The sequence below is a fragment of the Leptinotarsa decemlineata genome, unplaced genomic scaffold, assembly GCF_025532065.1.
Source record: "Leptinotarsa decemlineata unplaced genomic scaffold, Ldec_3_MD MMD2_tig00001973_RagTag_RagTag, whole genome shotgun sequence".
Classification (NCBI taxonomy): Eukaryota; Metazoa; Arthropoda; class Insecta; order Coleoptera; family Chrysomelidae; genus Leptinotarsa; species Leptinotarsa decemlineata.
Genome location: NW_027412572.1, coordinates 2274381 through 2291159, shown reverse-complemented (window position 1 = coordinate 2291159; position 16779 = coordinate 2274381). Strand labels below are relative to the sequence as shown.

General features: G+C 34.1%; 1 protein-coding gene across 2 annotated transcripts in view; it reads right to left on the bottom strand.

Moving 5' to 3' along the window:
* Positions 1–16779, bottom strand: part of Ipp (Inositol polyphosphate 1-phosphatase) — a 46545-nt gene that overhangs the window by 8744 nt on the left and 21022 nt on the right. For both annotated transcript variants that reach the window (XM_074176647.1, XM_074176646.1), the window contains exons 4-5: positions 7767–7932; positions 2659–2855 (exon numbers count right to left, since the gene is read on the bottom strand). In XM_074176647.1, coding sequence (XP_074032748.1) covers positions 2659–2855; positions 7767–7932 — 363 coding nt within the window. The remainder of the gene's footprint in view (positions 1–2658; positions 2856–7766; positions 7933–16779) is intronic.

Here is a 16779-nt window from a genome sequence, read left to right as displayed (position 1 = left end):
AACAAGGCTTTTCAGATGCCCCCACAGAAAGAAATCCAATGGATTTAAATCCGGAGACCGCGATGGCCATGAATATGGCCCACCTCTACCAATCCATCTATTGTGGAAAATATGGTTCAGATGGTCACGCACAATCAAACTAAAATGAGGAGGAGCGCCATCATGCATAAACCACATATCTCTTCGGGTTTGCAATGGAACATGTTCCAAAAGTCCATTCAAATCGTTCTGAATGAACTCCAAATAACGTTCTCCATTCAATCGGTCCTGTAGAACGAATGGTCCTATAAGATGGTTTCCTATGATACCAGCCCAAACATTCACGTTGAATTTCCGTTGGTGTTTGGTTTGCAATATCCCATGGGGATTTTCTTCGGCCCATATATGGAGATTATGAGAGTTGATAACTCCATCTCTACTGAAACCTGCTTCATCAGTGAATAAAACTCGATTAATAAAAGTCATATCCTCTCTTTGCCTATCCATGAACCAATTGGCATATTCCAGTCGTGCTGGAAAATCTTGAGGTGTCATGGCATGTACCTTCTGGATGTGAAATGGGTGGAGCAGTTGTTCCCTAATTATTCTATGAATAGTGGACTTGGATGTATGGAACTGTTCTGATAGATTTCTGATGCTCATTGAAGGATCATCAGCGACGGCTTCCAAAATATTTTCCTCCAATACAACGGTACGTACAGTCCTAGGAGCGCCCTCACCACCTCGTTTTGGCAAAACTGTACCTACAATAATATCGAAATAAAACAACGTGCTCAAATTAATTATCAATTATTACATACCTGTCTCCCTAAAGCTGCGATCGACACGCTCGAATGTTTCTCTTGACGGTACCGTTCGATTGGGAAAATGCTCGGAATACAGACGACGAGCTTTTGCAGCATTACAAAATGCTCGTCCATAAAATACATGCATATCTGCATATTCATTGAATGTAAACTGTTCGGCCATATCAAAAAAATTCAAAATATCCTATAGAATATTGACAATACAATGATAGTCATATGACAACGCACTACTCGACAAAACAAAATCGCATTCCAGTTTCTCATTTTTTATCAAAACTTTCTAAAAGGTTTTTTTGTCAACATCTGTGAAAGAAATGGAACATATTATTCCCTGGATATTTTTCACCTGATCATGTGCAGCCGTTTTTGTAGTTCATTCGTTTGCTTTTTATTAGTATAGTAAATATTTTTTCCGATGTGCGTTTTTTCAGCTAAATTTAGATTCGTGTTAAAGAATTTCTCCCATAAAATTATAATTATCAGTGGAACTCAACAGTTTAGCTGTGAAGAAGAATTTGAAACATTCGAATGTTGAGTTTCATGAGATTCAGATAACTGATCAACACGAAACGTGATTATTCCACACGTATTATGTACATACAAAATATGGAATGAATTCGATATTTCATAGTAGAGTAGCTTGTTAGTTTAAAAACACCACGAATCTACAGAACTTGATATTTCTTTTGAAAAAATATCTGCTATCACAATTGTGACTTAAACTTCCATATAGGTACTGTACTTTTTGTTTACGACTTCATTTTAGCATACTTTGTATTATTCCTGTTATAAATGTTGTTGAATTAACGTTATCATTATTATTTCTGCTTTGATAATTATTCATTTCAAATAATGGTGGACGAGCGGGTTTGATGTCGTCGAGTAGAACTACATTTTTATCAAGACTCGTTGCTCCGATCGACTTGCCACACGAGTACTTTTATTCATAAAATTGTCCAAGTAACCTTATTTTGTTGAAAAATATTGAAAAATATCTGTCATTTCAAAGTTTTGGGGTGTGGACCATCGGGGGTAGTCCGTTCCTGACTTTGTAGCAAAACAACTGACTCCTGCATGAAAGCTCATCGACGGAATTCATTTGTTTAGTCAATTACCAAAATTTGGATGATTTTGAATATTCACTTGAAAAGTTATCAAAGAAAAACATTTTTCATTTTGTAACTTCGAGGGCCCGTAACTTGGTTACGAAGACTTTTAGGAAAAAAAGTTATAAGAAGTACTGGTGATATTTTGACCCCATCTATACATTCCCGAGGGGAAAAGAGGAAATCCAGGGACACCCTGTATAGTTATTTGGAAAATTTTTCTTGCCCTTTTTGAGAATAGGCTGAACGCGAGGAATCTTCCAAAAAGAAGGGAAAACCTCTTTCCTGTAAGATAGATCAGCAAAATACTGGTGGGAGTTAATTTGGACACCTTATAAAGGAATAATTTTTCTAGTAAAACTGTGACACCCCGTTACTCGGAAATGAAGCAAGTTATAACAGACGTTCATATGAACTTTTTCCTCGTGAAATATCACCGATGTCATTAGTATAGTAAATTAGTTTTGAGGCATTTTATCTTTGCACCCTATGTATGATCAGGTGCACTTCATCTGTGATTTTAAAGTTCTACTGTAGTTAGATACTGTGTGACTGATATGAACTAGTTTCAGTAATTTTGAAGGTGCCAATTGTTTTGCTGTTTTAATGGGCAAAAACAGAGTCTGTTTTTCCAAATCTGAAGCTGATAGAGAATAATCAAAGAGCGTGAAATATCGAGTTGAGGCAACTCACCATATTACTTTCAGCTGATGACATCTTCCCAAATCTCCATCAATTTTACTCACCTAGTATCACCGCCAAAATTTTATATCCTGCTCCCGATGCTTCGACGAGGTGGAATCCATTTAGCTCCAGTTTTTCTTTGATTCCGATATCTTCGCTACTACTTACACAAACTATGTTTTGCCTCTCTGTCATATTCACTCCACTATTTGTATTGAAGTTTTCCACAGATACACCCCAAATGCACTGCTGGGAATATCTGAAAAGAGATACATGCACACATTGATCGGTACCCAAACATAATATATTTCAAATAATTGGGTGAGGTGAAAATGATACTTCAAAATTTACGCAACACCAACATGCATTGCTAACAGCTGTTTCGACACACTGTGTCATGTTCTGAGAGTTATAAACTAAACTACTATGGGCTGAAGAGACTTGGGCCTAACACATAAAGTCTTGCAGCAGTTGTATCGCCAACAGCACATGCAGGAATAATCTCAGTGAAGAATCCTGCATTGACACCTGTCGGATATAGCTCAACGCCCTTCGTGGTATTAGCCAGTGGAGTAGTTGTTTTCTGATAGGTGTCAGTCCATTAACCTACAGTGTAGGGAGTTGAGACTGGCCTGAATGAATTGTTCTTTTAGATGATTTGAATTATAGCCAGTCTTCAATGAGTATGCCCACTGACTATATGTGAAAAGTTTTCTTCCATTATACGAGGAATTGGGCAAATTTCGAATATGCAGTTGGTTACCTCGTTCACAGTCAGATGGGGCGATGACAAACCTGTTGTTTGTTGTCTGCTTCAGCCTAATTCGAAGAATGTCACTCTGAAGGAATTCGATTTCCAATTACCGGAAATCATCGACTTTATGTCGATAGTAGACACTACCTTGCGCTGATGAGTGGCCAAACAACTCAAAGGGAAGTAGGGAAGTAGTCGTTTTCTGATAGGGGTCAGTCCAATTAACCTACAGTGCAGGAAGTTCGTTTAGATGATTTGAAGATTACGTTGACGAATAAAGCTAATTTGAAAATTTCCTTGTGTAGCTTTTCCTGCGATGAGTCGCATGTTGATGTTCCAGCGGCCCTGATAACGTTTTTCCATCAATTTAATATGTTGATGGAAACGCTCACCCTGCTCCTCACTAACATCTCCCAAATTTTCCGGGAAGTAATCAAGATGACTGTTCAAGAAGTGGACTTTCAGGCTCATCAAACGTCCTAGTTTCTTAGAATTCTTCAACATGGTAGCTACAATGGTACGATATTCTGGGTATTTTGCATTTCCTAAGAATTTTGTAACAACTTGCTTGAATGACACTTATGCTTCTTTCTCTTGTATGGTCATTGTGGTTTCAAAGTTTACGTCGAACATCATTTTTCGAATGTCGGGTCCTACAAAAATGTCTTCTTCAAGTTTAGCCTCTGAAAAGTTTGGAAATTTCTGACAGAGATACTTGAAGCAAGGTTCATCTTCAGGCAATGCCTTTACAAACTGTTTCATGAGTCCTAACTATATATGTAGAGGTGGTAAGAGAATGTTTCTAGGATCTACAAAGTTTTTGTATAGAATGGGCAACAGGTATATATGCATAAGTGTTACTATTGTGTAATGAAACAGCTTTCAAATTAGTTTTAGAAGAATCAGCTTTCAGTCTCATTTTTTGTATCCAACACTCTTCGATCAGACCTGGAATGTCTGAGCAGTACACTAAATCACCTTCTCGTTCAAAATATTTCGAAAACTGCTGCTCTCTCTTCCTATACACATATATTATGCTAGTTCCAACTGCTAACAATTTTTTTTCTTTTAGTCTAGAACAGAGGTCTCCAAACTACGGCCCGCGGGCCAAATCCGGCCCGCCAGTATCATCAATCCGGCCCGCGACAACCAATGATCACCTAATTGTTGTTACTATTGCTGTGATAAGTTGAAGAAGAAAACACAGAATGATAATTACTCGGTTTCATTTACTTGCAAGGTAAAACTTAAAGACAGAAATGATGACAAAGAAAACTCAACTTAAGTATCTAAGTTTAAGCATATTAATAACTAACAAATAATTGAAATGAATCACAGTAAAACAAAAACACTAATGAGATTTATGTAATTGTGATTTTCCACCGACAATACTTTGTAGTTGTGGATCAATTTTACTTGTACCAATTATCAAAAGAGATTTAAGATGCTCATCGGTTAATTGAGATCTGTAAACATTATTTGTGTACTTCATCTTGGAAAACGTTTTCTCACACAAGTAAGTAGTACCAAAAACAGAAAACAATCCACGAGCAAATTTATTTTGATGAATTTTGATATTTGTTCTTAAGCATATCACTGCACCGTAAATCAATGATTTCCATTTGGACTTCCGGAGCCAGGGTTTCAATGTCAGAATGAAAAGATTTTGAAAAAACTTAATTTCATTCGCAATAACATCAAACTCTGGAAAACAAGTATCAAAATTTATCTTCAACGCACTCAAAGTTTCGATTGCAAAATTGACGGAAAATTCAGTCTCTGTAGTGTGGCTGAATATTTCACATGTTTAGAAATGTGTAAAACATTTTTTACGTAATTGCGATTGAAATAGTATTATTTTCTGCCTGAAGGATTTGATATTGGTGTATAAATCAGGGAGAAGCTGATTTTCTCCTTGCAATCTCAAATTCAGTTCGTTCGTATGATTTGTCAAATCGACATAGAAGGCTAACTTCCACATCCATTCACTATTTTCTAAATCGGCTAAAGGATGCTGCTTCTCCTTTAAAAAAATTTCGATCTCAGCTCGAAGTTCAAAAAAGTGCTTAACGACTTTTCCGCAACTAAGCCAGCGTACGGCAGTATGATATGGTAAATCATTTTCTCTAATCTGTTGAATAAACTCGCGGAATTGTCGGTGATTCAACCCAGTGGATCTGATGAAGTTAACAACTGATATGACTGGTTTTAGAAATTCAGACATATCCAAACATTTTCCGCACAAGGACTGTTGATGAATGATACAATGTGAGACTAATGGTTTTGAACGACCATCATTTTCTTTGACACAAGTGCAACCACTCCTTTATTTTTACCATACATATTTTTACCTCCATCAGTTGTTATAGATTTCAAATTTCTCCATCGAAGGTTCTTTTTATTAATGGCATTTTCAACTCCCTCAAAAATATCTGCCCCAGTTGTCGTGCCGTGAATACTATCAATATCAAGAAGTTCTTCATACACTTCATAGCTTTTATGTACTACGCGAATAAAAATCAACACCTGAACAGTATCTAACACATCCGTTGACTCATCCAATGCTAGAGAAAACCACTCATGATGTCCATGTTTTTCAGACAGTTGAGATGATATATTTTCTGCGATGTCTTGCACCCTCCGAGCTACAGTGTTTGCTGACAAACTGACACTTTTAAATAAATTTACCTTTTCTGGGCATATTTCTTCGGCTACTGCAATCAAGCATTCTTTTATCATTTCTCCATCGGTGAATGGTTTGCCACGTTTTCCGATTTCAAGAGCCACACGAAAGCTGGCGCGAGTTGCAGACTCTTGTTCAGTATTGGCTTTGGTAAACAAAGATTGCTGCGATTTGAGTCCGCGTTTCAAAGCTTCAAATTTTTCCTCCCGCAAAGTTCCTGTATACTTGGAGTAACTTTGAAGATGTTTCGATTCATAGTGTCGTTTAATGTTATAGTCTTTGAGAACAGCTATGGTTTCATTGCAAATTGAACATAGCGCCTTATTTCTGGACTCAATCACAAAATACTGAAAGTTCCATTTTTCTTGGAACGTTCTGCATTCACCGTCGATTTTTCGCTCCTTTTCCATACTAACAAATCACACATAAAAACAATAAGTCAAATCAAAATACTTTTATTGACGGGTGTTACTTTATTTCACAATAGACAGTTTCGCTTCCTTCGCCTTTCCTACGCAGACTATCTCGCAGTTGCGCCGCTAGCCTTTTTATATGCAATTATTACTGCCATCTCGAGGTGATCGGAATACACTAGCTAGAAGCAGAACTTTCTCGAACCAACGCGGTAATTCCAAATATTTAATTACGCCTAATGCCACCTAGCGGGTAGCTGAAAAAGATAGTACATAGTACCACTACTCGCCACTAGATGTCGTTAAGTGCCACAATACACAATAATAATTGAAATGCAAAAAAGCATAAGTTTGCTTAGGTCACGCACTTTGCGACTATCCTAGTCTAGAAATATAGTTAAGGGCAGAAATTGGCCCTTGGAACAAACTGAAAAAATCATTATGGCCCGAAGGCTTCAAAGTTTATAGACCCCTGGTCTAGAACCAAGCAATTTAGCTTTTTCTTTCGTTAACCCAAGATCCCTGACTAAGTCGTTAAGCTCAGTCTGAGTAAACAGTTCAGGCTCTATATTTGCTGTAGCACATTGGAACTCTTCATCATCTTGCTCATCTATATCTGACAGTACATCAGTACTACAAAAGGAGCCATCTACAGTGTGGTTTCTAGGTTCCCTCCATACCATAGAAACAGGGTACTCAAAAGCTTTTTTCTCCTTTTTGACCATTTTCTAAAATCTTCAACACAAACATAACATATCCTATGCGGTCAAAAGCCCTAGAACTATCAAGCGCAACAGCTCTTGATTCTCCATGTTCCTCGATTGCGTTATTCCAAATATGGGTAACCTCTTGATCTTTGTTTCCGAAAACCATATCAATCATCGCTCAAGATGTTGAAGCTTTCCAAATATTTGAGGATATGGTGGTTTACGGCTTCCTCCATGGTTTTTGATAATTGGAAGAATTTTCTTGCCTTTTTTGGGAAAAGGCTAAACACGAGCAATCTTCCAACAAGAAGGAAAAACCCCTGATGCGAGTTCATTTGCGCACTTCAAGAGTACGATGTACGATTGAGTCAAAAAATGTGCAGCAGGTGAAATATAGGATGTTATAAATATATTAAAATCTTGGCAGTACTTGAATTCCGTAAAAATGATTTGTTCAAAGAGAAAATCGTATGTAATTGTTGAGCAGTGGGACGAAGTAGCCCATATCTATGCTACCAGAAATTATTCAAAAAATCCATCAAATAAGCTAAAAACACATATCTTCAGAACAAGAGGACAAATATTCTGAGGAGCAGATGACTTTGAGACTTACTGATAATCGACTTCGTCGAGAAATGGCCTATTGATAACCCCCATAACAGGAACACCAGAAGCCCTATTGAATACTCCTATTAAAACAGTTACACATTTCAGTCCATCCAAGTGAATTTTTCTATCGCATTTTCCGGAGCCACCATGGATGTACTCTGCTGTACAGTCTGAAACAATAATAATCATTCAACTTATTTTTTTGAAAAAAATTGAAAAAGTGCATTTCTAGATCGAATTTAACGAAGAGTTACTATATGCCAAATAGTTTCGGGCCACGGGAACCACTTTTTAAAAAGACTTTATTGTACAGAAGTTACTCTAACAATCGTACTAACAGAACTGACTCCTCCTTCAAGATGGCTAGCTTTTATAAGTTTATTATAACTTAGTCAGCATTTGATGAATAAGCATAAAGGAGGGTTTTATATACATAACTCCTCCATCCCTAAGATGAAAATAATACGTTAACATTATTTTCATCAACATTTTCTAAATGAATATTTTCTTGTTTATTTTTCCTTTTAAAACATTTGAATTTGTTCTTATATTTGGAATATAAAATAAAATATGTAATAAGTATTATAACTATGAATATACAAATATACATTAAAGTATAAGAAGTGCTGTCTTCTTCTAAGGCTTCTAGTCGATGTAATTGGGTTTTTTTCAGCAAGGTCCTGAAGTCGGGTTAGTTCGTCGAGGTTTACTCTTTCAGGAACTTTCATAGGGTTATTCTCAGGATGTAGCTGGATAGTATCTATTTCAGGTAACTGTAGAGGGTTTCCTTGAACGGAAGTGGCGTCGTTGGAATAAACTTCGCCTCTAACAGTGAGGTTACATTTATGTGGGATATGGATCAACTGTGGTTGTCTGATATTTTCGTATCCATGCTCCTTACAATTTTTCTCAATCATGATCTTATCAATGGGAATAATAATCATGTAGGCATCGTTGACAGGTTCTATTATGTCCTGGTCTAATTGAATTTGAATCGTCTGGCATTGATGATCGGTTTTACCAATTAGTAATTTCGGTAAACAATCTTCTTTTGAAATTTGGTTGTCAACATGGTATATGCAGGTATTTTCAATTCTCGTACAGGGTTCATCTTCATAATGATGGTAAGTCGAGTTAAGAATTATATAGGGTTTTAAAGGAACGATAGCTTGGTTGAGTATTGGAATTGGGAACAAATGGAAGTAATCATAAACATTTTCAAGAAGTATCGGAAAATGAATTGCAAATATAATAATTCCATTTTTATAATTAATTTCAATTTTTAGTAATTTATTATACGACTGAATGTTTTTAAAGTTTGGTAAACTGCCTTTGTAAAGGTTTGACATTATCTTTAATAATTCTTCGATATCAGATAATGGTAATATCGTGCTATGAATGATGTTTAATTCTGCAAATAAAATTGAATCTTCAATGTTATTAAGTATTGATAATATAATTTGACAATCTATTATCATTGTATCAAGAGAATTTTGAAGTCTTAAGAATAGCGTGAACTTATTCAAATTTAAGACAATACTTTTTATTTGTTCGTCAATTAATTGTTGGTTTTTAACAATTTGCTGTAAGCTATTCGTAGTTTCGTTCATAAATTTTCTTGTGATAGTTAGGTAATTTTCTAAATCATGGTGAAGCATGTTCTGATTCTTTTCCAAAGTGAAAATTGCTTTATTATATTTTTCTGCATCTTCATCATCTAAAGTACCAAAGAGCCATTTACTTGTTCTGCCTACTATATTAATAAGTGCCCTTTTCGATCGATTATTTTCTTGAGGTTTAATATTGATTAATTTCACTTTGATTGTATCTAGCAAATAATTCAGATGATTATACATGTGGTGTAGTTGTGGGTATAAAGGGTCTTTGATCAAGATAAATTCTGCGATTGTTTTTGTATTATTATTTAAGATGTTTAGGGGAGAATCAAATTGTTTTAAGTCAATGTATTTTATAAACGTATGTTTTTGTGTAGTGGATCTTGCTTTTCCAAGGGAAAAGGGAAGGATAGGGTTATTTATCCTCGTCATTATTATGTCTTGTCCTGTCGTCGCAAGGATTCCGAGAAGTAGAAGGTATAACGTTGTCATCTGAAACAATTTGTTTCTTAATGATTTTTCTTTGTGGCTTTAACTTACTTTTATGGTATTTTGATTTAGAAGTTTCAATTTTGAAGTTACTATCTTCTTTTGGTTGAATTTCCTTATATAAGGGTGATAATTTATTTCGAGGAGTTTCTTTAAGAAAAGTATTTTTATCAATTTCAATTTCTGGGGGATCATTTCTGTTGGAATTTACTTTAGATAGGTTCTTGGCTTTTTCATTGTTTTGTTCTACTATTTCTTTTAATATTTTCATATTTCTTGAATGTTTTTCTATATAGTTTGAGGTTATCTTTTCTAACGTTACATCATAAGGGCTCTGGTGTTCTACATTACCTTTAATAATTTGGAAGGGTGTGAATTTAGTTGCGGAATGGACAGTATTATTATATCCTAGAATCGCATACAACATTTGTTTTGTTATTGGTCGATTAGGAAATTCTAATTTTAAGGTTCGTATTTCCTCAATTAGAGTAGAATGAAAACGTTCTACCGGACTATTACTGTTCGGGTTTTTTGGGGTGATGTAATGCAACATAATTTTATGAAGTTTGCAAAAATCTTCAATCAAGTTATTTTTAAATTCTGTGCCAGAATCGCAAGTTATTTTATTTGGAATACCGTAATGGGATATGAATTTTAATAAACCATCTAAGATGTCTGTCGCATTTAGTTGTATGGGGTATGCTTGTGCAAAGCGCGAAAAGCTGTCAATAATTGTTAGGAATTTTAGTCTATCAAGTGATAGAACATCAACATAAATATGTTCAAACGGGTATTCTCCAATTGGTGTTGGGTTAAATTTTATGACATTAGGGTGCCTTTCGTATTTTGATTTTTGACATGTTACGCATGTATTTACGTAGTTTGTTATGTCTTGAATCATATTAGGCCAATAGTATACTTTTGATAGGGACAGTTTTGTTTCATTTATGCCTCTATGTGTAGTTTTTGTTTCATGATGGTATTTAATTTTTTCTCGTTGTTCATTTTTCTTCAAAATGTCTTTCAATAGTATATTACTTTGAACAAGTTTAAAGGCTGAGTTTCTAAAATGTTTTTGGATTATCGGAATTATTACATTCTTTAATTCCTCTTGAAATATTATACCATAAACAGTATTAGGTTTCAAATATTCTAAAAAGATTTTTACTATATCGTTTTCAATGTTTCTAGTAGATATTACGATTTTTAAACGTGTCTTATCAAAGGGTTTAGTTATACTTACTTTTGGTGAAATTATGTCGTTACTTTGAACTAAGAATATTTGATTTTTAAATTTATTTAATGGTTGCTCTGATATTGGGATTTCTAAAATCGGGTCTTCTTGCGAAGAATGTTGTGTTTCATTTGAGTGTTTTATTTTCGGTTCTTCTTGTTGGGCTGGTACGACTATTATGTCTGAAAGTATTTTAATCTTCTTTTCCTCTGGGAGTTTTTGTTTTTCTTTAGCTGGTTGAAAATGTCCTGTGTGGTAATTTTCGGGTTGGGGTTCTTCTCTTGGTTGATGTTTTTCGACTTCTTCATTGACGAGTTCATCTATTTCTTGCACTATTTTGGCAATTTCATCAATCTCAGGGTTATCGTTTTCATCTACGCAATATTCTGCGAAATCTTCTAAACGATCTTCTTCCGTATCGAAATTTCCTAGTAAAGAATAATTTTCTAATGGATGTAGTTCAATTCTGGATAGGGCATCAGCAACAGAATTCTTTTTTCCTTTTCTATGTATGATGTTATATTCATACTCTTCTAATCTTAGGCGCCATCTTACTAATTTTGAAGAGGGGTCTTTTAAATTGAATAACCATTGGAGTGGTTTATGATCGGTAACAATCGTAAATTTTCTACCAAAAAGATAAGGTCTAAAGTATTTGGTAAAATTGACAATTGCCAATAATTCCTTTTCTATAGTTGAATAATTTTGTTCTGCGGGATTTAAAGTTCTTGAGGCATACGCGATGGGTTTATCTTTACCTAGAGGGCCTTGTGATAACACAGCTCCAATTGCTACGTTAGAAGCATCGGTTGTCAAGATAAAAGGTTTACTAAAATCGGGATGTTGAAGAAGAGGTTCATTAGTTAAAACTTGTTTACATTTTTCGAAGGTTTCTAGGAATTCGGCAGAATGAAGGATTTTCTCTCCTTTTTTTAGACATTGAGTTAGCGGTTTTGTTAATTGCGCGAAATCTTTAATAAATTTTCTATAATATCCTAGCAAACCGAGGAATGATTTAATATCTCTAGCAGTAGTTGGTATGGGAAAATTTTGGATTGCTTTTATTTTATTCGGATTGGGTTTTATACCGTGGGGTGTTACAATATGTCCTAAAAATTCTACATTTTGTTTTAAGAATTCCGATTTGTCCAATTGTACTTTCAATTTAGTTTCTCTTAATACTTTAACGACTTGCTTTAGATTAGAGATGTGTTCCTGAAGGGAGGTCGAAAAAATTATTATATCGTCCATATAGACGAGACATATTTTGTTTCTTAGGTCTTTCAAAACGTAATCCATAACTCGTTGAAACGTCGCTGGAGCGTTCTTTAATCCAAACGGCATTCTGACATATTCGTAATGGCCGTGTTCTACGTTGAAGGCTGTTTTGTCAATAGAATTTTCTTCCATCTCTATTTGGTGAAATCCTGAAGTTAAATCTAGGGTAGTGAAGTAGTTACATTTCCCTAGTTTATCCAGTATGTCCTCGATATTAGGAATGGGGTATCGGTCATCAATCGTTTTTTCGTTCAATTTCCTATAATCAACGACAATTCTCCATTTTTTCTTTCCTGAGGCGTCCGCTTTCTTCGGTACAATCCAAATAGGGCTACTCCAAGATGATGATGATGGTCGTATTATTCCGTCATTCAACATTTTTTCTATTTGTTTATTTACTTCTTCTTTATGGCAATGAGGAAACCGATAGGATTTAGTGTGTACTGGTATTTCGTCTGTCGTTTTAATTTCATGTTTTATTTTGTTTGTGAAAGAAAGTTTAGTATTCTCATCATGAAATATGTCTAAGAATTCTTTGCAAACTGTTAAAATTGCGTTTTTTTTCTTCCGTGTTCATATGGTCGGTCCTAATTTTACTTGTTATATCAGTTATGAAATTATTATTATAATTTTCAGGTAAGGCTTGTTCAATATTATAAAATTCAAATTGTTCTTTATTTATTTGGTTGGATGGGAACGGTTCATTCATTGTTATAGAGATAGTTTTATTAGTTTTATTAAAAATTTCGAAAGTTGCGCGATAATTTTCGGCATAAGTTATTGTTTCAGGTACGTATAATTTATCAATAAATCCCTCTGGAATTATTATTTCTCCTTCACTGATATCGACAGGGTATTTCTTTATTAAAGTTTCATATGGTGGTATTTCGAAAGTAAAAGAAGTTTCGTGAGGCTGTCTATAGTAGAAAGGGATTTGTACAATTTCATTTCTTAAGATTTGATTGCTAAAATCGATATTTAAGTCAAGATTTTTAAGTTCTTTTAAACCTAAAATTCCATCAAAAAATTCATGAAATTGGAATAAAATATATTCCGTTTCATAGTTGCTTTGAAATTCTTCAAAAGCTGGGATAATAGCTTTATATTGAATTTCTTTTTCACCTAATGAAGTTTTTAACTGAGAGGGTTCTCTAAATATTCTGTCTGGATAATATTTTTCTACAATAGATGGTCTTAACATGGAAGTATGACATCCGGTATCAATTAGTAGTTTGATAGGGGGATTTTGGATTTGTATATAAGGTAATCCATTTATAGAGCCTGAATAAAGTTCTATTATACCGTCTTGTTTATCGGAGGCGGTTTGTAAAAATTTTCGTCTTCGTATTCAGTGTTTGAGTTAGTTATTTCAGTCGTTTCTTGGGGAGTAAAGTAATATTAATTTAATTCATCAGTTAATTGATATTGATCTGGAGGGTGTTGGTCTTCAATTGGGTATTGGTCTTCGACAGGGTATTGGTTAATGGGGTAACCTAGTGTCATGTCGTATTCATTGTCATCATTATGGTTGTAAAGTTCTTCACTTATAAAGGTTTGTCTTGGGGGTTGCCTAAAAGATCGGTTATTTGCTGGGTGGTAAGGCATATTTGATCTACTAACCGTAGGATTTCTAGAAGTAGTCGACATTGGTTGAATGATTCTAGTATCAGGTTTATTTGTTGGTTTAAACACATTTTGGGGTGGTCCAAACACTTGTTTATTCGTTAAAAATTTATGTTGAACTTGTTTAGGTTGGATATTTATGGGTTGGCTTGGAAATTGTGGTTTTTGGTTAAATTGTTGATAATTATTAAAAGGTCTATTTGGCATTTGACTAGTAGAAGGTGTAGGATTTCTAAAGTTAGTTTGTTGAAAATTTTGTAAGTGTGAATAATTTTGTACAGGGAAATTACTATAATTTGGTTTTATTTGTTTTGGTGGGTGTTGTTTTTGAACGTTAGTGCTTGAGCGGTTCTGAAAAACCATATTTTGTGTTTGTCTAAAATTTTCATCTTCCAAAACTAAATTCATTGCTTCTTCAAGGCTATCTGGTTTTTGAACAATTACTTTATCTTGTAATCTAATAGTTAAATTTCTCATAAATACTTTCAAAGACTGTGATTGATATTGACGAATATATATCGCTTTAGTCTGTGGGTCTATAGCGGCAATAGAATTAATTTTAAAGATTAATTTACTTCTCAGTACTTGTATTCTTTTCGCAAAATCGAGAGGGTGTTCGTTTCTATTAGGGACAAGTGTAAAAAGTTGTTGTTCAAGGTTATCTAAATTTTGTCTATCACCAAATGTATTTCTTAATTCATTTCTTATTAAAATCCATGTGTTTAATTCTGTTCTTGCACCAATCAATAATTGTGCTCTATCTCTGAGTTTACCAATAATAATACTCAAGATACACTGATTTAGTGTATCGTCAGCGCTATAATATTTATTATGAAATTTGTCAATTGCATTTATAAAAATTTCGAGGGTGTCTGGAGATCCATCATACAAAGGTATGGTGTCAGAATAAATTTTAAATAAAGTATAATTAATTTCGGTGGACATATTTGAAACGGATAGAGAGACAAGCGACTGTACTAAATCTTCAATTTCAAGATCGGTCATGTGTTATTGTCGCGATCTTATCGGAAAAGATTGCTCAGCGAATCTATTCAAGATAAGAGTTTGCTTTCTTCATTTATTCAGAAAAGAATCACGGTAATAATATTGCGAAGTTTATCACAAGAATATTTCTGAAGCGTCGTTGTGTGTGTGTGAAATTAATACTCTCTTTATATCAGCGTATGATATAAATAGATTATTTTCTGTCTATTAAGCATATGATATAAGTAGCAGCAAGTTATTCTTTAGCTTCTTTGTTTTACTATTTAGTGAACACTATGCATTTATTGTTTGCTATGAGTGAGGAAAGAGAAAAATGATTTGAATGTATGAAATTTTTATTCGGCGTTTTTCACTTAATTGCTTCAATTTAAATCAGTATTTAAATTGTCTTTCTTAATCTACGTGACTTCTATAGTCCTGTCACCAATTTCAATTGCTATAAGAGAAAATGATGTCTGTTTTCGTTTTTTGATTATAATAATCACTTTTCCGAAACTTCCACAAATATTTACGATAAAGATTTAAGGAAATTTTGGAATCAGGTAGGAAAACTCGACTTACCTCGATGGTGTGTCAGTATTCTTTCCTGGAGGACTGTAGTAGCTGAGTCTGACGATCCGGTCCTTTTTGTGGGTGGTTGGTGGACGAAGCTGGTTTCTTGTAGTGGACAAACAGTTGGTACTGAAGAAAATTCAGGATCGATTTTCTTCCACTATCCTACAATCGACTGCGCCAATTATAGTTTCGGGCCACGGGAACCACTTTTTAAAAAGACTTTATTGTACAGAAGTTACTCTAACAATCGTACTAACAGAACTGACTCCTCCTTCAAGATGGCTAGCTTTTATAAGTTTATTATAACTTAGTCAGCATTTGATGAATAAGCATAAAGGAGGGTTTTATATACATAACTTGCAACTAGGATAAAGTTAGCGTTTTGCTTATTTTTGACAGATATCTCCTTTATTTAAAAAAACAAGTTCGGTTAATTGTCATCAATTCATGTATACATAACAAACTCATCATGGAGTTTAACTTTTCTGATAAATTTTTACTTATACGGACATTTTTAGAGAGAAATTGAAAATTTGCTATGAAAATTTTAACATGACTGGTGCAAAGTTTCAATCACTTGGCTATTTTCTTAAACAAACGTCAGTACCTTCAATTTTGAAAAAGCAGACACAACTCAAAAACTGCAATAAGTATTAATGAAATTACTAGAGTTGAAATTACATTAAAATTTCAATATTCAGTATTTACAGATTATTTATAAACACTAACTAGGGCGGTAAGGATGCTTAATCACGTTAAATAAAATTTTTAAGTTGGTCTTGACAAACAAAATGCATGCTATGCTAGTGTCAAGTTGTTGATTTATTTGTCTAATTTTTAACAGTTATTGTTGCAATAATGTTATCTTTTCAGGAAAGAATAGAAATAGTTTTAATATGTGGTGAGAATACAACATACCGGCAAGTAGCATACATTTTCAATGAACGGCATCCAGGAAAAAATGTTCAACATACTACTGTGTCAAGGATAACGTCGAAATTCAGAGAAACAGGATCCGTAGCAAATCAATTTAAGAAAAAGCACACTCCAAGTAAATATGATGAGGAAGCCCAACTTAACATTTGTTTAAAAGTTATTGAACACGGGCAAACGAGCATAACCGATATTATAAAAAATACCGATTACAAGAGAGAATGTGTTAGAAAATTTTTATTAAAGAATAAATTTTGGCCTTACAAGCCAAAATTTATAAACAC